Genomic DNA, 22,872 nt, shown 5'->3' on the forward strand with positions numbered 1-22,872 from the left:
CATCTTCTAAATCAGCAAATGCTTCCTTCCTTGCCACTCACTCCCTCTAATTTCTGTGTATGCCTTCCTGTACTCCCTGCCTGCTTTTACTGCTGCTGCTTTGCACAGGTACCCTTTGGGGCTGTATCCTCTTCTCCTCCTCTGTCCCTCTTGTAGAAAGAAAAGTTTAAGAGGCTGCTTGACTCCAGAGTCATGAGCCCACAGATCCCCTGAAGTCACCATCAGTGCTTCAGAAGTCATGGTCCTTGAGGCATTTTTATGGGACTTTCGTCTTGCTCCTAATCTTTGTGCCAGAGGACAGACAAAGGCTGAGAGGGTATGACATCCTGTGGTGCCCACGGATCTTTTTCTGCAAGAGAAACCTTTCAGTGGATAATGTGAACTTACAGCCAGCTAACACTGTTCTAACAGCACAAACGAGTAGAGGATGCTACAAAATGTACAGCCAGATGTGCAGCCAGGTGTGACCACATTCGGGGACGTTTCCTGCTTTCAGTCCATAGCTGAAGCGCGTGGTCCAGGTTGCAGAACAGTCCCCAGCGCAGAAGCAGCCAGTGTGGAGGGACATAGTGGTGCTGTGCTTCATGCGGTCCTCTCAAGGGCTCCGGGATGGCTGGGAATGCCCTACAGCAGGAGATCACCTGGGTTTGAGGGTGACCAGCAGAAATTTCATGATGTAGTTTGAGTACTGATGCAGAAAGGCATTTCAGTAGCTTCTCTGCTCGTCTACAGTATTTAGGCAGGATTTCATTCTCATCCCTCAGGTGCTCCAGAGTGCCCTACACACACAATCAAATTATTTGAGCTTTACTAGGAGAGAAGATTGGATTAGCAGCTAAACAAGCCAGATCAGGTTATACATTTCTGCGCGGTTTTATTTTCTTCCCTACTACCACTGGGATATGTCTGAAGGGGCACATACATAAAACCACCAGCATTTGCCCTACAGGGAGATCTTGTTATAATAGCCACACATTTCTTAAGTGTAAACATTTTTATTTGGGATCTCATAAAGGAGTCAGAGGTGAAAGGCACAGAGCTTGTCTGACAGGACAGTCAGGAAACAGCATTTTTCTGAGCTTCCCAGCTGTCCGTCAATGACGAATTACTGCTTGTTTCCATTTAGCCCAGCTTCAGCTGGTCTGAATATATTCTATTTCAGTGCCCTGAGATTAGTTCAAGTTGCTCCAGACTTCAGTGTGCTGACGTTGGAGGAGATAAACAGAAGTAATTTGCTGATTCACCATAACAATTTTCATAAAATATGAGTCAGGATTTTCTTCTTTCATCTAATGATGAAATTAGGTTAGCATGCTTTGCTGAGCACTTAGCTCTACTATGTGTGTTCCCAGTAGCATCTAATGTTCCTATGGTATATTTTTGGAAGTATAACCAGAATTATGAGGCCACATCTTCTCCTGTTTCCCTTGGCTTCCCAATAAACTGACATTCACCACTCTGGGTCTTGAATTAGAAGCCTCTTTTTCACTCCATTGTACAGTCATGACACCAAGTGGCTTTTCTGCAGCCTCTCACCTGTTGGACGATTAAATCGCCATTTAAATTCTATGCTTCCGTGGGCTTCTCCAAAATTGGACAGCTGGAGCAAAGTTTGCTGAATGTCTCAGGATCCACCTCAAATTACAGAGTAGGGAGCCGCCTCTTTCCTCAGGTGGCTCATTCATCCTGGAGCAGGGGCTTCTCCGCATCCCTTTCACACGGGACCTTGCACATGCGTTACCCCTTCAGCGTGTCTCACGGTGCGTCTGCCGTCGCGTCGGCAAACCTTCCTCTCCTTATGATTCTGAGGGCGCCTTTCTAGTTTCCCACAGTTAAAGAAGCTATTTCAAATTGAAGTAGTTACTGTAGAAAATGACATCAGTATTTAAATAGATTTCCTGAGGAAATGTTTTAATGGTCATTTTTATAGCTTATTTTGCGCTTTTTAACTTTTTCCTCTCTGGCCAAAGGTCAAGAAATGATTTCATACAGACCAGAGCCTGAGCATCAGTACAGGAAAAGAGCTAATTCTGACTAATCTCATGGTTTTGATTGTTTTGATTTGTTTTCATTCCGAGCACTAATGGCAGAAGAAAAAGTGAGTTGCATTCTGTCTTCAGAGAGACCTTTTTGGATGAATGAAAACATTCTCCACTTCTAGGTTCAGGCAATAAATAAACTTAACAGGTCTCTTCACATTTAAGAGTAAAACTCCATAAAAAGTAGCAGGAGCTGTAAAAACTCTGACCTCAGTGGACTTCTCTCCTTCTGCTTCCTTCAAGAGAAATTTGCACGTCAAGTAGTTCACAGTACTTTTACTCAGTAAGATCCGATTATCCCGCTATGGCTACTAAATGGAAAAACGAGGCAGGGACAGTATAAATTCCTCCAAAATCTGGCCGAGCACTCAATGCAAGGTGCCTGGTGATGAGAGGAAGAGCTTACAGTGCTCTGACAGTTGTGTGTGCAATCTGCTGGCTTCACCCTGGCAGGATGGAATGGAAAATTTCTTACAGTTGTATTTCTCTGTGTGTGTGTGTGTGTCTGTGTGTGTGTGGTTTTTTTTCAAAAGTGAATGCCTAGTTAACCTGGAAAGTGTACTTTTCCTCCCCATGTTGTCTCAGAAGCATACACTTAAAATTAAGGCCATGGGGATTTTTTTTTCTCAGATGATTTCCTTTGAGACAGAATATGCATCATTCATGACATGAAATTCTGGAGTTTTAGAAGGAAAACGTAGTCCTGTGATGGAATTTTCCAAAGGTAAAGATGATTTTCTTCCACCCTGCTGAACTGCAGAGCGGAGAGCTAAATGCGCGGGATATCTCAGATCTAAATACACGTGAGAATTGGGGAAGTGTAGATCAGGATCTGACCTTTACAGTTTCAAGCTTGGTAATCTTCAGCATTTTGCAACTGCCTTTATTGCTATCACAGTCTGAACTTGTTCTGCACATCAAAATCCCTATGAAATTTCATAAAATCCGAAAGTAGGGCTGGACCCTGTCGTCGCAGTTGAGGACTTAGGTGCTGTTTTTCTAGCAAAACATGACCTTGCATTAGGTTATCCATGGCATGCTACGGACCTTGAGCTTTGCATTCATAAAAGCCGATAAAGGGCACAGTTCCAAGCCTCTGTGAAAAATTGGCTGTGCTTCTAAAATTTTATTCAGCAAGAAATCAGTGCTGTGCGTCACTGGTCAAAAGATGACTAAGCTCTGGTTATAAATGATATAAACGATAAGGATTTACAGCTAGATTATCCCACTTTTTACTCCCCTTGAGTAATACCTTACTTCTTAACCAATGAATTAGAGATAAGCGAATCTTTAAACTAGGTGTTTGCTCAAAGGCTTTGCTGATGAGAAATGTATTTATGTATATGTTAAGTGCTTTCTTGAATTAGGGCCAAAGTAGGAGGAGGCAGCAAGAGTCCAGGCTTTAGAGAGCGTTTCTTGTACATCCCATCGGCAGAGAAGACCTGTCCTCAGAGGTTACCTTTAAAATCCTCGTTTCCGAAACAAAGTGCTCTGGGTGAAATCCCAGCTTTACTGAACTCAGTAGCAAAAGTCCCAGCAACCTCAGTGGCCCCAGGATTTCATCATACAGACCCTCCTTCTCCTTCATTCAGTCTCCTGCCACTTTTCTACGTGTTGAAAAATATATTGCTGCCAGCCCTGTGATCACGTCCCTGGTCTGCCTGCCTGTGGCCATTCACAGCAGCCTGCTGACATCACGATGGCACAGATTTACATCCGCCTCCCCAAAAATGCGCAAAGAGGTAAAGGCACAAGTCCAAGAAAATCCAGCTCCCCCTGCCTGATATTAGATTAGGTTTATCAGCCATCGAACATAAGCTTTTCTCTGTACGTTAAACACTATTCCCTTACCCAGCTGTGCCACGGTGCTGGCAATTACCTAGTGATAGTGAAAAAAAAGAAAGATATGTAGCTTTTACTTAGTAATTGACTGTCTTCGAAGTGCAGTAGGACCATTAACCAATTAATTTGCACTATTAATCACTCAATAGCTACATACAATGCTTGGGCAGAGCTGTGGGCTTCATTCTGGCACAGGCTGAGCGTCCACACTCCCGTCCCGTTCATCCCGCCGGCAGTGTGCTGCTTGTTCAGGGCCGCTGGCCTCCAGCTCGGCTGCGGTGGCCCAGGACCAGGCAACTGGAAAATACAGTTGTTGTAGCTGAGAATTGGTTTGTGTTTGGAGTTTATGAGGGTTTGCGAGTTACAAAAGTCTCATCACCTTTTTTTTCTATTTTGACAACTAGGAATATAAGTTAATATAATAATAAATAATAAACTAAGAAACAAAATAATAAACTAAGAAAAGAAAAAATGAACTAGTGTAATAATATAAACTAATTTGAATATAAATACTTTCCACAACTAGGAATATAAAATAATGTAAACTAACTCAGTGTCTATGACATAAAATGAAGTCAGCTTATGAGCGGGATTCTTTAATTATGAAGTGCTTTGTGATTGCTGCAACTGCTCTATCACTAGATTCATGAAACTGTTCTCAAGAGGAAAGAGACACTGAAGATGTTTTCAAGGGCCCTAAAGAATCACAGCTGGTTTGGGGATTTTTATGTTTAACAAGGGTCGTATTTCATTGCTGTGGAGTCTTTTGAGATAAAAGGTTAAAGTCTTGCTTTGGTGTAATACCCAAGAGCCAGCCTGGAAGTATCTGGGTGCTGTAAGCTGAAGTACAGACACGGCTATTTAAGGTTATTATATATATTTGCCTATGATAAAATTCAGCTTAAAATACTTTCGTAACCTTTTTTTGCCAAGGTACGCTCATTGTTATGAGTCACCGTAGCACTAAATCTGCACTTTTTTAAAAAATAATCATGGCTTACCCATTTGGCTTAGTTTCTCAGAACAGTAAAGTAAATTATCTCTCATTTTAGTTCTGTGTAGTGGCAAAATGCAAACTTAGACACCGTACAACAGCAAATGTAAGGTATTTAGTATTACAGTGGAATGGAAATGACCAAAAGAGGCACAAATGCCATAACCTCATCCCATGTAGGGTTTTATTCCATCCAGCCAGTTAAGTAATTGATCAAAGATAATAAATTTTAGAAGCCCACAGTTGGAAAGCCTAGTTTTCTAAATCTGCCATTTAAAACTAGAACCGAGTCAGTGACATCACGTGTTGCACATAAAGGAGCACATGGAATGTATAGAGAGGGACCATCTCCTAGCAAAGCTGTGGTGGAGGGAGATCCTGGTCCAACAGCTGAAGGCCACGCCGCAGCCGAGCGCCTCTCCGCCGCGGGAAGCACTGCGCTGCAGGTGAGGCAGAATTTGGGGGTTCGAGTGACCAAACTGCAGGTGCTGGTGCTCACGTCACTGATTTCTTGCCGGAGTTTAGCTAAATCACCTTAATCCTTTTATTTGCATACCTGAAACTTCAGATTTCCTTGCTGAGATTCCCTTGGCAACTTTATGTCCTCTTGCTATGCATATATATGTATGCACAGTATTATCTCTCTCTCTGTCTATCTCCAGTGTATAACCAGGCGAGGGTCTGGCCTCGGCTGAGCCTTCCTAGTGCTCCTGTAATACAAATAGCGAGGCCAAAACCGCCAGCTTTTCATGCAGGAAGGATCTCGAAACCAAAGAAGTTTTGTTGTGACGTTTCTCGGGGTTAATGAGCTGAGAAATGGGTCACCGGAGGATGAAACCGTCTGCCGCCAAGTGAATGGGACCTTCCTTCCCCGGCTGCCGGGTTGACGGGACCGCTGATGCCCTGCCAGGACGGCCGGGCCCGAGTTGCTTTCTCGCCCCGTCGCTGTTGGGAAGGGGAGATGGACGGGGGGCGGTTTGCAGGTGGTGAAGGGCGAGGGCTGGTGGCGGTCACCTCCCTGCCTCAGGGGTCTGCTCGGTGCTGGTAGGGAAAAGCCGGTTGTAAAGTCGATGGGACCCCATATACGCAGAGGCACCCACGGGAATCCATTAAATACAACGGGCCCGCTCCTCCGGCGCAACGTTTGTGTCTCGGGCCTTCCTCGCCCGAGCTGAGCCTCACCGCCCGCGGCAGCGGCCCTCAGGGCTGGGGGAGGCCTTGAGGGAGCCGGGGAGGGCTGAAGGCGGGCGCTCCGCCGGGCTGTACGTGTCGCCGGGGCGGCCTCACACCCCGCGGGGCCCCGTTGCGGGGGGGGGGGTGCTCCCCGAGGAGGGGCCGCCTGAGGCGGCGGCGCGCGGCCTCCCCCGTGAGGCGGCGGGCGGGAGCGCGGCCGGCGGGCGGTTGGCGGGAGCCCCGGCGGCGGCGGCGGCGGCGGCGGCGGCCCCACCTCGGGCTGCGTGACGCGCGTTGCCATGGCCACTGGTTTACGCTACAAGGGCCGGCGGGGGCGGGAGGGAGGGGCGGGCCGCTTCAGCACCAGGGCGGCCGCGGACAGCAGCGGCGGCGGCGGCGGCGGCGGCCCCGGGAGCAGCGCCGGGGCCTGCGGTGGAGGAGAGGAGTCGCCTGCGCGGTGAGTACCCCCCCACCACTGCCGCCCCGAGGGCCTGCGGGTCCCCCCGGCCCGGCCCCGGGGTGGGGGTGCACTGCGTGGCGGGGCTGGCGAGCCCCTCGGTGCTTCCCGGGCCGGGGGGGGGGGGGGGGGGGGGGGGGGAGCGGAGGGAAGCGGGGCGGCGGGCGAAGCTCCGCGGGCAGAGCGGGCGGGCGCGGTGGTCGGGCAGCGCTGCCGGAGCTCGGCGGGGATCTGCGCCTGCCCGCTCCGCCGGAGCAGCCCGTGTCCGAGTGCCGCCGAACTGGGAGGGTACCGCGGTGCGGAGCGGGTGTTTCACAGATCGGTCCGTTCCGGATCCGTTGGAAGCGGTTGGTCTTAGTTACAAAACTTTGCAAAGCCTGGAGTGACGGCCTCGGGTTTGGCCTTTCGCCTCTCTTTGTGAGGCGTTTTCCGTAAAAACTTCATCAACTTATGAAAAGAGCAGTTTGGCAAATTGGCAGTGTTTTGCGAGGCGGGGGGGGGGGGGGGAGGTTCTCGTTGCACGCGAGCTCTGTCTTACTACGGGCGTTCATTTGCATAAATCCTAAAAACTTCTTGAATTTTGGGCAAGACTTCGTCACCAAATGAATAGTAGAAGTGGTAGGAGCACAGTATTCACAACTCGCTGTCCGATTAGATGCTGGAAGCTCTATCATCTTGTCTAGACGGCATAAAGTAGCCCTAGTATCTTAGGCCTTTTCTAGGGATTCAGAAAGGGCCGTCTGTGTTCCCCGGGGAGGTCAGAGCCCGGAGGCGACAGTCAGACAGCGAGCTGGAATTCTCTGCCCTAAACTATTTGGAAGTGCTCTTCAAATAAGTATGCCTGCGTGCAAAGCAAAACTGGTTTCCAGCAACTCAGGGCAGGTATTCTGTGTCTTCCCAGCCAGGAAACCACTCTCCTGTGCTCACTGCCTTCTCCCATCCACAAGCAGGTCTCTTTGATACATCTGTTAAGCCACTGCAAATCTTTAACCATATTTATTATTCCATCAAAAAGAGCACGGCTGACTACACAGGCATACACATTGTCTTCTGCGTGCTGCATTAACAATAATAGTTTGTTCATGGCTCCCATAAAAAGCAACAAGGTAGGTATGAATAATGATGTGGATCACTGTTAAAGGCCAAGAAATGAATAATAAATGAAAGTGAATTGAGAGCAGGGACTCTCCCACACTTTATGCTCTTATGTTCTCCTTAAACTATAGAGTCAGATGTGACTCGTATACGTCCCATTCAGAAATGTAAAAATGATTCCCTTGTCCTTTCATCCTCCTGTGTGCTGTGGCTGCAGCATCCAGGAGTGAGGAATAACGGCTTGATGTGTGCAGGGGAGAGTAGCAGAGTCTGGATTATACCTTCTACTCCTTTATGTCTTAGCCCTCCTGCATTCCCACAGCTTAGTTTAAAGAGAACAGGAATAATTTCTTTAATTTGCGGTTGCTGCAGACCTTTGACCTCGTGGTAGTGTTGCATTGCACGCCGTCCCTGCTCAGCTGTGCATTAGAGGCACAACTTTACAGTAAATTTAGTTTTGTTCCCTCATTAGGCATCAGACATACAGCACTGTAGTAAGGACTATGCGCTCTGTAATGATTCAGCTGCCAGAAAGAGAGACGTCTAACGTCGACCCTGGCAAGCAAAGGCTTGAACTTAAATTCCTGCCCCGGAGAGCGTATCAACAGCTCCTGTTCAAGTTCAGAAGTAACTGCTGACGCAGTAGAGTCTGATAATTTATGAATCCACTATAAATCAGGGAGAGATAAGTGGACCAAGTTCCTTGAAAGATCACATTGAAATCACATTGAGATTAAGTTATTTTGGAGAGTAAATTAAGCAGCATTTAGGCTGGCAGTGGAAATTCATGTGTTAATTAACGCTGCTTGAAGGAATGAAATTCTACCTGTATTTTCAAAATGCTCCTAATCCGGATTGGTTTCATGGCCTTCCTAGTTCTGGGCTCTGCTGATCAGACTCCATCCTCAGCTCTAGCTCTGGGACTGCTGGGTGTGAATCAGGGCTCCTCACCTCCAGGACGGGTTTGGTCTGTGCCATCAGTGCTTGGCCATGGCAAGGGGTGAAAATGTTGGTAGCTTGTGCTCTGCTTTGCCTCTTTCATTCATGTTGAGCAGCCCTTGGTGGGCCACCCTGAGGTTATTGGCAGTGTTTGTTTTGTTCCCAGTAGCTTGATAGTCATCTGCATATGGGGATAGAATTTGTCTTATGGATTTAAGACATATATATGTCTTAGATGTCTATGTTTAACTCCCACTGGTTTTAATGGATGAAGCTCAATGAACATTAACAAGATTTGTAGGCAAACTCCAGGGCAAATTTCACCATCGAACTATAGGTAACATGGAGTGAGGGATGGTCCGCACAGAGTGGAAGTGAGCTCAGAATTTATCTCGCTGAAGTCAGACGCCCAGCCATACGCATACTGGGCCAGTTCTGCTCTCATTTACACCAGAGCAATTTCTGGTGTGAGAACTGAATTTGTGCCATTGGGATTCAAACATGAAAAAAAGAAATCTTTTGAAAGTTACAGTCTGACTTTTCCCCCTTGCCACCACGATCTTCACGCAAAAATAATTATGCAAAGCATCAGTACTGAATTTAAGATACCACAGGGAATCAGCAACGTGCCTATTGTCTACTGCCATGCAGAGTTAGAGTGCAGTACATAAAGGGAGAACATAGATGGCTGTAAAATTTGAGCATAATATTGAACATGGTTTCTTCGTGTTGCAGGATTGCTCACAGATAGACCATAATTTCAGGTTTTTGCTAGCCGAGATATTTTTGTGGCCCTAAAAACTGTTTCTTTCAGTACATATTAACAAAAGAATGGTTTTCCTCCATAAAACACTACAAACTGGTACAGCAGATGTCAGTTTATGTCAACATCAGCTGATTTTCTTCTCCATTACCCTTTCTGCTGCATCTTTGCTTATCTAGCAGGTCCTGTCTTCTTGACATCCAATGTCACGTTGAATGTTTTTTCACATTTGGTGATAGAAAGCTTGACTCAGTCTCAAAAATTGGTGTCGTCACCCACGTGATGGTCATTATCCGTTATTGATAGTGGTGGAAAAGTCACGAATACACACATCTTTGCTGCAGGACCTTAGCCTTTTTCTTTGGTTTATGATTGCTTTATCTACTCTGCATTTTAGTAATAATGTCAACAGAGACATTTCATGCTGCCTTCACCACGAAAAAGTAGCAGTACCCTGGTGCTGCAGCCATAATCCTTTTTCCTGATGTAGTTTCAGTGGAGTTATGCAGTTTTTTACTTTATCACAGAACTCTAGAAAACATTTCAGTTATCAAAAAGCTATTTTCTAGGGGAATCCTAGCTCTTACTGACACAGAATTAAGAATAAACTCTTGTACAGCAAATACTTTGAAGTTAATAAATAATTCTTATATTTTTCCCCACTTTTACAATGTGACTCATAAAGTTGGGACAATAGCATTAAAAGGAAATCCCACAACTGTATTGTGTAGTCAGAGAATAACTTTCTAATATAAGTATGGAAATTAATTCATAAAAATATGAATTATATGTTAGCATTATAAACACAAATAGTAATATAAACAAACAGTGGAAGACATAGTAATCTTTGAATAGGATCCCAGCTTGCCCTCTTATCAGTTCTGTGAGACACATTTCTGTGGAGTGCCAGCCAAGCCTCGTCCAGGATACAGAAGCTTTTTCCAACTCAATTTAAACTCACCACTTGCTGTAGCAGTCACGAGGAGCCTTTATTCGGAGGGATCCTAGACTACATAACAAATCAACCTGGAGCCTGTGCCCAGAGTTCATGTCTTCTGCCATAAAATGAAAATACTTCTGGAGTGAAACAGGATAATTGCTTAATAGCGAATACTTTTATAAAATATGCAAAGCAGAGCAGGCGTGATGCGGAAAGGGCTTTATGGAACACGAGTGCATTTGTATTCAGCTTTCTGGCTCACCCTAAGGAAAACTCTCCAAATCCATTGTACTACTGTATGTACTATCAAAATCCACGCTCGATACTTCAATGGCTCAGTACTGATTCAGAAGGAGAAAAAAAAAAAAAGCATTGCATTGATTGAATGAACTAAATGCAGCTTCCAGCAAGGCACAGCATTTTTTGGTATGATCAGTAAAGAAAAGAAATCCCTTCAAATTACTGTGTGTGTTGTGTTGGAACCCTCTCAAAACAGAAGTGACTGCAAACCTGACGGTATCCTCTAATGCTTTCATGACCAAGGCCGTCCCACAAGACAGGTTCTTGGGGACATTCTGCCACTTTTGTAACTCCCCGGGTCTCCCTTGGTGTAGATGAGGGGAGGAAGCCTCTGGAGAATTTCTGAGGAGAGCCTTGACTTTGTAATGCCCTCTATCCCCTGAAAACAGCCCAGAATTAGGACTGTAATGGCATACTGCATAGCTCATCCCTCTTCCTCTGGCATTTGAAGAAGAGAGATAATTATGAAGATGGTTAATAGATGGAAAAGGAGGATTGTTTCGTTCTTTACCTTGCCTGCTTTTGCTGCAGTTTAGTCATAATAATGAGAGGTTTTGATAAGTGAGCTTCGGATTGAGTCACTGGTATCTCGAGTGAGTAAATAGATTTTGGTATTAGTCTGAGGAGCTAAGCAGAGCAATCATGCTGCTCTGGGAAGCTGGGAGGCAGAAAGGGGGAGGCAAGCATCTCTGGAGAGGGGAGAGGATCCTTGGCGCTCGTTCTTGCCAACTTGGGGGAATCACCTTGAAATGCCCTGGCTCCTCTGATGAGGTGACCGAGCAACCTCCACGCTCACTGAAGCCCATGGGAGATGCAGGCTCCCAATAGGTTTGAGGGTCAATATGCCTCATGGTGGGACCTGGGAGTGGGGACACCCAAAAGCGGTGACCAACTGGGAATGTGCTCTCAAGCAGTATTTGTGGCACAGGGTGTCGGAGGGGGAAACCCGAGGCGCAGAGGCATGCGTTATCTCCTAGACCCTGCTGGTTCTCATTTTAGTCTTTTGCTCGTTATGCACAGAGACACAAGGGTAAAAGACTTTGAAATGAGTTTGTTGGTGCGTATCATCACAATTCACATTTTGAATTCAGGAATAGGAAAATATTCTCTTTGAGACACAAGGTAATTGTTGACATAGTCATTTTTTGGTTTTGTTTTTACTTCAGTTAGAAAAATCCTGGAAACCACGAGTGCAGAATAATGAAATGATGCACTTTTTCCTGTAATGGCGGAGCCAATAAAAGGCAACTGTTGAGAATAATGTCCCAACAGCCAAAGCACTTCATCATTCTCAGCTGCTGCTTCTATGAACATATTATATAATAATGGGTGTTCTTCTACAAACAAGTATAAAGGTCTCTCTCTCCTTCCCCTAAATATCACCAGGGGAAGCCATTAATTCTGCTCTAGTGTTAATCTATGTTATCATGATGATATATCCATTAATGGATATCATATATCCATTAAACCTTCCACCCTCGCACAGAAAGAAATAACAATAGTTCAATGTTAAAAAGACTAAATGATGTATTTTTTTTTTAAAGTAACTGATCATATATTTGTCTGACTTTTTCTCCAGGAGGCCAGACTCCACATGCTGAGACTCTTTTATCTAAGCAGTCCAGGACCTCTTTTCCTTGCCATTGAAGACATAACTGGCTTCTCACTTTCAGGCTAACCAGAGCTCTGCCCTTGCCAGACTTAACCCTTTATTCCCAGCTGCAAACATGAGCCATCACTGCACGGATTTGGGGAGCAAGTCAGGGAACATGCATTCATTCAATTAGTAGCCCATCATGAGTTGGAAAGCAAATGAAAGCTGCAGACAGGTCCTGGCACAGCAGACAAGTCCTCACAGAGTGAGGAAAGCAAGTACTGGGTGTCTGGCAGCAGTAAAACAGCACATTCAGTGATAAAGGTCTGACTGCTGTAGCATGGAGGAAAAATCCATAATATTCTTAATAAGATGAATAATACAGTCCATACCTCCTTGGGCTATCATTTCAGCTTCTCCTGCAGGTTATGCATGTATTTACACTCAAGTCATACTTGCAAAGTTATCTTTACTCAGAAGCATATATACTTCCAGCAGAAAAGTTGAGATGGCGGAACACAACTCAGCAACAACGAGTAAATTCACATGTATATCAAATCATACAGTGGACAGGGCCCTGCTCGGGATAGTTCAGGAACCTTGTGTAGATGTTGTGAACTTTGTAGGATGGGGTGCTGGAATGGAGGTCTTTCTTTGAAGGAAAGCCTAAAAAAGGTTACCTAGCTGTCAGCACGTCTTTGAAATGAGAAACACATATAAAAAAGTGCCTTAATGATAGCAACCAAATATTTACAAAAATAGTTGTAATTCCTGCAGAGCCAGTCAATGGGCCATTCAGTGCATGGCAATTCCAGCAACAGGCTGAATCCTGGGCTGGCTGTAAATAACCAACAACCGAGTCTGCCAGGAAACAAGACCTTCCTGTCATCCACATGCATTTTTAGAAAGAATATGAAGCCACTACACAATTCATAATATTTAGTTTTTCTCAGTTGTTATTAGTTCTATTTTTTATATGATTCCACTATGCACCTGCTAATTTGCATGTCTATTAATAACGTTAAATTCTTATTCAAAAACCCATAGAGAAAATAGCAAGTTTGTTAACATCCTTGCAGAGGATTATGACCTGAAACCCAGAGTCTTTATAAGCACTTCTGTGCCTTTCCACTGCTTTTACCTTATCATTTCCAACTTAAAAGGCTATTGTTATGACTGCAGGACTGCCAAGTTGTAATGCATGATTTATTATGTACAGCAGGTGACCGGTAGTTAACATTTATCTCAAAATGAATGTTATTTTTTGTTGGTTTTTTTTTTTCCTGCAGCTTTCCCTGGGAGGTTCGTGGTTTTGTCAGTGACAAGATGACAATTCGTATTTTTACCAAAGGATCCAGTGAGTCATCCTGTTAACTCCGTTGAAATACATGCTTGCCAATCGTCCTGCCACGGTAAGTCTGTGGGATTTTGCATTCTCTCTGGAAACATTTTCAGGAGTTAGTCCATAGTATGCATTCGGTAGTACAAATAATCTTTACCTAAAGCAGGAACTTCTCAGTGATGACCACAGCCCCAAAGACAAATATGCATTTCACACTATTTTTTTTAAAGTTATTGAATTTTAGAGTAAAGAGGAAGACTGACTGTGCCTCATACCATGCAATTTACGAGGGCTTGGCTTGTTTGAACCTGGAGGCCATGTAAGAAGGAACCTCGTGTGTTGTGGGAACTGATACAAAGGCATAATGTATCTGGCCTTGAAAATGTTGCCCTGTGAGGGGTTCCACATGCATCTAAGAACGAGTGTACCGTGATTCATGACGGAAAAATTCGACATCCAAAAAACCCCAAATCTCCAGGATGACGTAACGTGGATTATGTATGTGTACTGGTTGCCCAAATTAAACTCCTTAGTTATTTTGTCCCTCCTGAGAACTCCCAGCTCATCGAGCCAATATCCTGTAACGTTCCAGTAGAGGTGTAGGCTACTCGCTTCCTTTTCCCAGCTTTGTGCTATGGGAGAGTACGGCTGCCCTTGGGTTGTACTGCTCTGCAAATCGTTTTCATTTGGGAGAAGGAGTGGTGCAGGCTGGTACATGACTCTCTTGCTTTTCCCTGTTCCTTGGGTTGGGTTGGAGAAAAGGTAGGACACATTTTTGTTGATAAAGTCTCTCCTTCTTTTCTGCTTACTTGTTCTGCCCTTGAAGGTGATATTCTGTGGCATAGTCCAAGCAAACTGCTTTCTGCTTAAGTGTATTTTGCGCACCGTGCAACCTTATCTCACAGGAGAAGAGCATATGGCCTTGAGTTATTATTTGTTATTTCAGGGTAACTAGATGGTAACTGTACTGAAAACTTATGGCAACTCATGCGTTATCTCATGATAACAGGATAAATAAACAGTATCTTCACTGCATGCATTAACATTAATGGAAGGAAAAACTCGTGAAAAACACTGTCAAACCAGTTTAAATATGTCCCCATTTAGGATGCCCCAGATGCTTTACTGCTTCTACTTGTCTCATAGACATTTAAATTATGACTGGGACTCCTTCCACATTTGACATTCTTGCCTTCAGAGCTTATGCCAGCTGCAGTCCTTAAGTCAGTGAGCATGCAGAATGCTTTAAAATGTCCAGCTTGCTTAATAGAGAAAAGTATCTATCTTTGAATTAAAATAAAGCTTTAGCAAGATGTCGTGGAAATCGTTAGTGATGCATATAATGTGTATGCAGCAAAACCAATACAGAGATCTAAGGGGAGAATTGCAATAGTTACTTTGAGCATCTCTGGGGTAACCCCCAAAAGCAAGGCTACTATGGCAGCTGGCGAGACATTTTGCTTGATCTGTAAAAGGTCTCTTCGCAACCGATTTCAAGTGCAAACAAAGTAAAGACAATTGGAGCATTAAAGTATTCCGTATAATTGTTGTAAAACAGACAAATAGGGGAGCAGATAAAAGCAAAGGGAAGAGAATGGAGCTAACACAGCTGCACAAAAACAATTTCAGATGTATTCTGCTTGAGAATGCCAGCACATTGCAAACCCTTTGAAAATCCACTGAAGCGACATTATAGAGTATATAAAAAGAGAATCTTAAACAGTTTATCAGTAAAATATGAGCTAAATTTGATGAGACTATCCTCTAGACTGTAAGTATCTATTTCTATGAAAGTTGTGTGGAACATGAAAGGTATCATTAGCGTGGCAGGTTTTCTTCATTCAGATGTAAAGCCAGATCTGCTTTTATTTTTTTGATGAAGCTGGTGTATGGCAGAGTGCTAAGAGGTAGTTAACTACATCTTTTAGCATCATTGTAAAACCAAACTCATAGTTGTTTGGTCCAAACCCTGCTGAAGAAAATTAGAGCCTCTCATTTCAATATAAAAATAAACAGTAAAAATTAGCAAAACTATGTTTAATGATCCCACAGTAACTAAACATTTTTCCACATTGCAACCACTTCATCAGCTGAAGGTGACCACTCAAGGACAAGCTGGAACTTGAATCAGGGAAATATTTTTCTGACCTTATAATAAGGATAATATATCACAAAACTTGACTAGGTCTGATCCATCTTATTCTGTCTTCTCTAGCCAGTATGTGTAAAAGAAAACATCCTGAAAACTACTTTTCCTCATCGCTTTATCTGGCAGAGATTTTAAATCAGGCAGGATTCAGGATCTATTGCAGTTTATAGTAACATTTTAAATCCCATAAACAAAAAACTAAGAAAAATCACTAGGAGAGAGTCTCAATAAATTACAAATACTGATGAAGTGAGGAAAAACACCCCTTTTTTCAATACACAATTTCAAAGGCTGTTTGTTCCTTTCACTGCCACGGTGCTGGTGTTTATGCAGCCTTCCATTTGCCCAGGTACAGACTTTAAGATAGGAAAATGCTGAATGTGAAACACATGAAATGCTTTTAATTATTCATGTGAAAGAAGTTACAGAAACCGAATTCTTTGACAGGGTGCAGCAGGGCAGACCTAGGGAAGGCTGGGACTGTGGGTGCCAGCGAGTAAGAGCTCTCAAAGTCTGTGTCGCATATATAGTTACCCTAAAAGGCATAATGCTGCTGCTGGCAAAGGGGCAGTGAGATATAGCTGCCTCCAGGGATCATCCTCCATTGCAAACATCACCGGTTTCCAAAGAATGAAGCGGTTTTCCAGCCTCTTTTCCCATTGACCGACCCAACCCCAGCACTCGCTTGTGTTTGGCTTCGTCTGGCTGCTGTGGACACATGCAGTGAGTTGCCTTCCCTTCATCCCTTGATCTCTCTTGTTTTACACAATGCTTTGACTAATTATCGCCTCAATGCTGCTGCTGATTTATTGTAACTGAGGCTTACTTGCATTAATAATAACCCCTGTCGCTAGCCTGAGCACCTCCGTAAATAAATTTGCCACTGCTTTAAGAAATAAGGTTCCTAATGACTATAAAATTGCCTGGAAATTATTCTTGTTGCCAGACAAGATTAAGGAAAAGAACAAGAGAAAATCCTTCTAGGAAAGTGCAGGATTATGTACTGGGTTGCAAACTGGAAGCAAATCAGTAAATAATTTTAAAAAAAAAATGTTTATTTAGGTCTCTTAGTTATATTCTTGACAACTTAATTCCTGTTTTTCCTAGGACATTTTCCTTAGTTGTCAAAATTGAAGGCATTATTTCAGCACAGAATTCTTAGTATTTATCATAAGACATTTCTCAGGCATTAATGTTGAGGCTCTGAACTCACAAAGCATCACCAGATTCTCCAGGAATCACTTTAGAGAATTGACATTTTGAGGTACGACTCTTCAACACAAGAGAGAGATTTACTGACATTACCTTTTCCTGTCATTTTTAAATCTTAGTATATTGCAATAAAATCTAAAATAACTAAAAACATGTAGCAATAAAGGAAGGATTTCTAAGCTTATTTAGGGATACTTTCATCTTCTGACTTTCAAAAAGGGTTTGAAGAGGATCCCTCTGCTAAAAAAGGGGATTGAATTTCAACATTCCCTTCTCTAAGCCCTTTCTTTTACATCGCAGCATTAACCTTGAAAAGCTCTCTCAAAGTTTTGCAATATCAGACAAATCACATAACAAAAACTACTGCTTATACAACAATTCTGACAACTGTAAGTTTGCTAGTAGATCGTTAGAGCTGGTCCACCGTAATCTGACGTATCAATAACACAGATGACAAACATGGCAGCAAAAAAGTTTATACAAAAATCTTTCCTCCCAACCTTCTCGCTCCACCCAGTGCTGTGCTACTTCCAAAATTCACAGTGGCTTTCTGTAACAGCTATTTTTTGTGTTAAACATGTACTAGGATGTCATAAAGGCTATGAAGGATGGATGGAAGTTTTTCATAATAATAGTTTGTGGTAATAAAGGAATAAGCATGGAATCATAGTAATAAATAGCTAATGGTAAAGTCATAAGCACGTAAAATAGTGCTATGGATGGCAATTTCTCTCCCTTTCAGTTCAAATATGGTGTCTTCTAAATGCCTGCAGGAATGTGTGTATTTCTGAGTATGTATGCAAACATATATATATTTGCATGTTATGTCTATGGAGTTACATGCTACGTAAACAATGCCAGGAACTACATGGTTGTGCCAGAACTATAGGACTGCATCCAAGACCTTCACACCGTCAATTCAGTGGCAATTAAACTCCCAACTTTGGTCCTGATTTAGCCAACTTTTAAAGCATATGTTTAACTTCAAACATATGGTTAGTTCCATTCTTTGTAAAGAGGCTGGAAAGGTGCTTGAAATTACATATGCTCTTGATTAGCTTACTTGGGAGCTGAAACTATAGTAGAATTATGTGAAAAATAGCTCCGTAACATTCCCAAGCCATTTGTCAGTTCACAAGTTACTTGAAATTACTAAAATATTCCAGAATGTGGAATCTGAAGGCGAGGGAAGGAAAATCTATGACAACGTACATATGTAGTCACTACTGATTGAGAAACAACAGTGTAGACTTTTGGGTAGTGTTATTACTCAGTATGATTTTATTTTTATTCTTGAGCTTTAGCTGAAAAAATATGTTTTAGCCATCTGTCTGCAGAAGCATTTCTCGATGTTTCAGCAGTACGTTTGCAGTGTTGGCAGATAGCCGAAAGTCACTTCTTTCCCGCGGCTGGTGACTCACTGAGCCGTTTCAGATCACACCTGAACGCCACCTGAGTTTCGCATCTCTAGTCGCTTTTCTTCAGTCCCTCCAAACTCCAGCTTTGCGTCAGCCCGGCTGGGAGACACAGCTTTGTCTGCGCAGCGGTCCCGCTTGCTGCTTGCTGAGAAACAGCCTACAAAGGATTTCATATTTTTTTCTGTGGCAAATAGATTATGAAGTTCAGTGTCATGGTATAGTTCCCATCCTGTTTGTATGCAGTATTAAGGAATACAGTAATCTTTATTTTTGTATTCTTTTTAGGTGCTCAGGTTGTGTTTCAACAGCAATGATCTAAACCCCCTTGCTACGTAACAAGTACTTTATTGCAATTATTTTAAAATTATTTTTAGTTTCCCTGAATTCTCTCTGAACTAAGCTTGCACAAACCCAACAGAAATATTCTTAAAGCAAGCCTTAGCTAACACATGCAACATTAAGGGAGAAAGCAAAATTATAATGTATGCGCAGAAAAAAGAAATTCCTTTCAGTAATCAAAGTTGTTTTCAGTATCTGTACCTCCATCTATAAACGGTCTAAACAGCAGCTTCCCGTGGGTTGAGGATATCCACATCGGACTCAGGAGAGTAAAGAAATGCCCAAAATAACTGTATTGACTAAAGAATTTTTGCTCTCTTGAGCAATGAAGAAAGGTCCCGCTATGTCCATAAATGTTCTCTTCCTTCACCTGTAGCTCAGAGCAGCAAACACAGCTTCGAACTCAACGCACTGAGGCACAGCAGCCAGGCACTGGGGTTAATCAGAAAGTTATCAGTAAATCACAATATCTGCCTGTGAGTTATTATGCGATTTATGAAAGAGTATTGAAAAATGGTATGATAGGATTCAGCAATAAACCTTTCTGATTAACCATCTGAGCATTAACTACCCCAAAAGAACTGAAGGAGCGTAAGCAGGCGAGAGGGGACACAGCATGAAATGGTGCCCATGGATTCTGGGAGTTTTTTAGCCCTCTGAACTGTTTCTGTTCTGGAACACTGCCATTCATGTCAGGAGACAGTGAGATGAAGATTTGCATCCTTCATTACACCTTGGACACCTAATGCCCAACAATGTTCTTCTTTTTCGTAGTTCTTTAAATGCACTTCTTATTTACTTACTGTAATCACGCCTAATTATACAATTGTATGATTGTGTTTAATTATATTCACAGTATACATAAATAAACTTCAAAAAATAAAGCATTCAGATTCCCATTACAAAAATTTAATTAAAGTTTGCATATGATGAATTAGAAACATTTTAAAACCAATATTGTGGGTTTTGCACCTTTTTTTCCCCTCATTGTAAAATGTAAATAAATTATCCGTGCTAAGGTCTATCTGATTGCTAAATATGATGATATGAAGACAAGATATAATTTTAAACTGAGGAATTCCAGAGCCTGAGCTTTATCCCATGTATTCTATAGGTGCTTCTTTACAGGCTTTCTTGAGAAGTTTTAGAGTATCAGTCCAGACTGGAAGGGGTTTTCGTATCGGTTCTGCAAACCATAACTTGCAGCATTGGCACATCAGTGTCGGAACATGGTTAATGGCTTAGAAGGAGAAGATTTTGCCTTAGAAACATAGTGGAAACAGCTTAACAATTATCGGATATCCAGTTCTTAAACCGTAACAAGTGGCTACAGTTAAAGGATTAAAGGATGCATGGGTATAGATTATCCATAGAGACTAAAGTACATCCAAGGCATATGGCCAGATAAACAATGAGCATGTTGCATCATTCCTGCTTTTTAAAAAAACTTCCTGGTCTTTCAGTAGTTTTAAGTATGCAAGTCACTGAAGATAGAGGGAGATTTCTAGGCAGGACAGAAAGAACAAATTTGCTCATTTTGCTCATTTTAGCTCTTCACAGTGAAATTTATTTGGAGTTTCATTATAACCACCAAGTATTTCATGTTATTAACCTTTGAGTGGTTTTAAATGAAGTCTATATGGTTTACTGCATTTACTTTGAGTCATGGATTATACAATAACACGATGGTTTCTCAGCAGGATTGAAACCCGAGTACATTAAAATTCAATTAAAAGCCTGTGACAAGTGCAGTGGTTGACTCAGACCGTTAACTGGGATTGTGTCTCTGTAAAATGAACTTTGTCACTGCACCGAGGAAGGAAGATAGATGTTTGTTATAACCAAGTGAAATGTCAGGCTCTCTTCTATTTGAGCAAGTTCTAACATTTGTCTCTTAATTTCTGTTTCTCCCTAGTTAGCCAACTGACATCACAATGACTGAGGACTTAGACGACAGATTCAGTAGTCTCACCTGGGACCAGATTAAAATCCTGGATCAAGTTTTAGCTGAGGTCATACCTATTCATGGGAGAGGAAATTTTCCAACACTGGATGTAAAGCCAAAGGATATCATTCATGTGGTAAAGGAACAGCTCATTGAAAAGCAAATCAACGTTAGAGATATCCGCCTGAACGGTTCGACAGCCAGTCACATCCTAGTAAAGCAGAACGGAACCAGTTACAAGGACCTAGACATCATTTTTGGGGTGGAACTTCCAAGCGAGCTCGAGTTCCAGGTTGTTAAAGAAGCAGTTCTTAATTGCCTATTGGACTTCTTGCCAAAATGTGTTAATAAGGAAAAAATCACCGCTCAGACCATGAAGGATGCCTACGTGCAGAAGATGGTCAAAGTCTCCACTGACCACGATCGCTGGAGTCTCATCTCGCTGTCAAACAACAGCGGCAAGAACGTAGAATTAAAGTTCGTCAACTCACTCAGACGGCAGTTTGAGTTTAGCGTGGACTCCTTCCAAATCATACTGGACTCCATACTAAATGTTTACAGAGCAACAGACTGCAAACTGACAGAAGACTCTCACCCCACTGTCATCGCCGAGAGTATGTATGGAGACTTCAACGAAGCAATGGACCACTTAAAATACAAACTGATTTCCACAAGGAACCCAGAGGAAATCAGAGGAGGTGGCCTCCTGAAGTACAGCAATCTCCTGGTTCGTGACTTTAAGCCAGCAGATGAGGCTGAAATTAAATCTCTGGAACGTTACATGTGCTCCAGGTTCTTCATTGATTTTCCAGATGTTGCTGAGCAGCAAAGGAAAATTGAGTCATATCTGCGCAACCACTTCATTGGGGAAGAGAAAAGCAAGTATGACTACTTGATGACTCTGCGTGGAGTTGTAAACGAGAGCACAGTCTGTCTCATGGGACATGAACGAAGACAAACTCTGAATATGATCACAATTCTGGCTTTAAAAGTACTCGGAGAACAAAAATCATCCCAAATGCAGCCAATGTAACGTGCTATTATCAGCCTGCTCCATATATCAGTGACAGAAACTTCAGCAATTACTACATTGCTCACGGACAACCAGCTATCATCTACCAGCCATACCCATTTCACATACAAATGCAAAGCGGCATGGTTTAGGAACATGATGACCTCCTCAGCACTTACACTCCTCTCTCTTTCCAGTTCTCTCCGTAATAAAGGCCTCATTAAAGCAAGTTTTATCATCACTTTTGATTTAAGGACATATTTTTGTGCAAGTTGCCAAAGTTATTTGGTTGATCAATGTCTAAATCACCATTAAGCAGATCGTAAAATAAGTGAAACGGCTATCATTCATGAAGTGTTTATACCCCTACGTGTGTTTGGGCTATACTTTTTTTTTCCAATGAAAAGAGAAGGATATAAATTGTTCTAATTTTATAAAATGAAATGCACTAAGTTCTGGGTTCTAAAAAATTCTTAAGCCAAATTTGAATAGTGTAAATGAAAAATTAAGCCAATAAAATACCTCTCAGTAGAAATGCCTGATTTTAGAAGTGATAGCGTTCTGGGTACATTAAAGTAGATCATCCATCAGTTACACCCCTGCAGTTCCAGCAACATTTATTTGCAGCACCTTTTGAAAATACGCATTGATGGGCTGTCTCTTGGTGGTTTGAGCTCGGCTTTACAGGCTCTGGTCTGATCCCTCTTCAGGTCCAGTTAGAGACGTGAGGTCCCTCTCCTCACCAGAGAACTGTTTAGTAATGGTTAGCAGGAAACATCCCTACCGAGAGCAGACTCAGCATTTTGGTGTATCCAAAATTTCCACTGATCCGAGCGAGAGATTTGGCTGCTCAAGGAATGCAGCGTTGGACCCCAGGATCTGCCTCATAGATAATGAAAGTTATAAGAGATACAACTATTCTGATTAAATTGGTCTTGAAAAACAAGGCAATAGAATGAGAAAGAAGGTGAAAATTGAGCACATAGGGCTTGCTTTCTATTGCTAATTTGTTATTGATCAGAGATGCTTTAATGCATAATAAAAGGAGTGAGGAAAAAACCAAAAAGCCCAGGACTGCGTTGGTTTTAGGTGAATTAAAAGGAATCCTTGGCAGTGGCATTTGAAAAAATATTTTATACTAGCAGTGTCCTGTATATGTTTAGATACCTGCACACATACACTAGTAGCAAATGAAGATTTCTCTTATGATCAGGAAGCAAAACATTAATTACAAGTTTGTGTGTGTGTGTGTGTGTGTTTACCAAAGATAAGTTTCAAACATGTCACATAAGTGCCTCCCTGTGCCAGTTGCTCCGTGA

The 22,872-nt window shown here is 42.7% G+C and overlaps 1 protein-coding gene across 1 annotated transcript; it reads left to right on the forward strand.

Moving 5' to 3' along the window:
* Positions 1 to 13,500: 13,500 nt before the first annotated feature.
* TENT5D (terminal nucleotidyltransferase 5D) lies at positions 13,501 to 21,705 on the forward strand. Its single transcript, XM_050901953.1, is given in 3 exon segments — positions 13,501 to 13,548; positions 20,512 to 21,545; positions 21,548 to 21,705. Coding segments are annotated over 2 exon segments (1,173 nt in total). The 5' UTR covers positions 13,501 to 13,548; positions 20,512 to 20,530.
* The last annotated feature ends 1,167 nt before the right edge of the window (positions 21,706 to 22,872 follow it).

This window comes from Gymnogyps californianus, chromosome 9 (genome assembly GCF_018139145.2).
Source record: "Gymnogyps californianus isolate 813 chromosome 9, ASM1813914v2, whole genome shotgun sequence".
Lineage (NCBI taxonomy): Eukaryota > Metazoa > Chordata > Aves > Accipitriformes > Cathartidae > Gymnogyps > Gymnogyps californianus.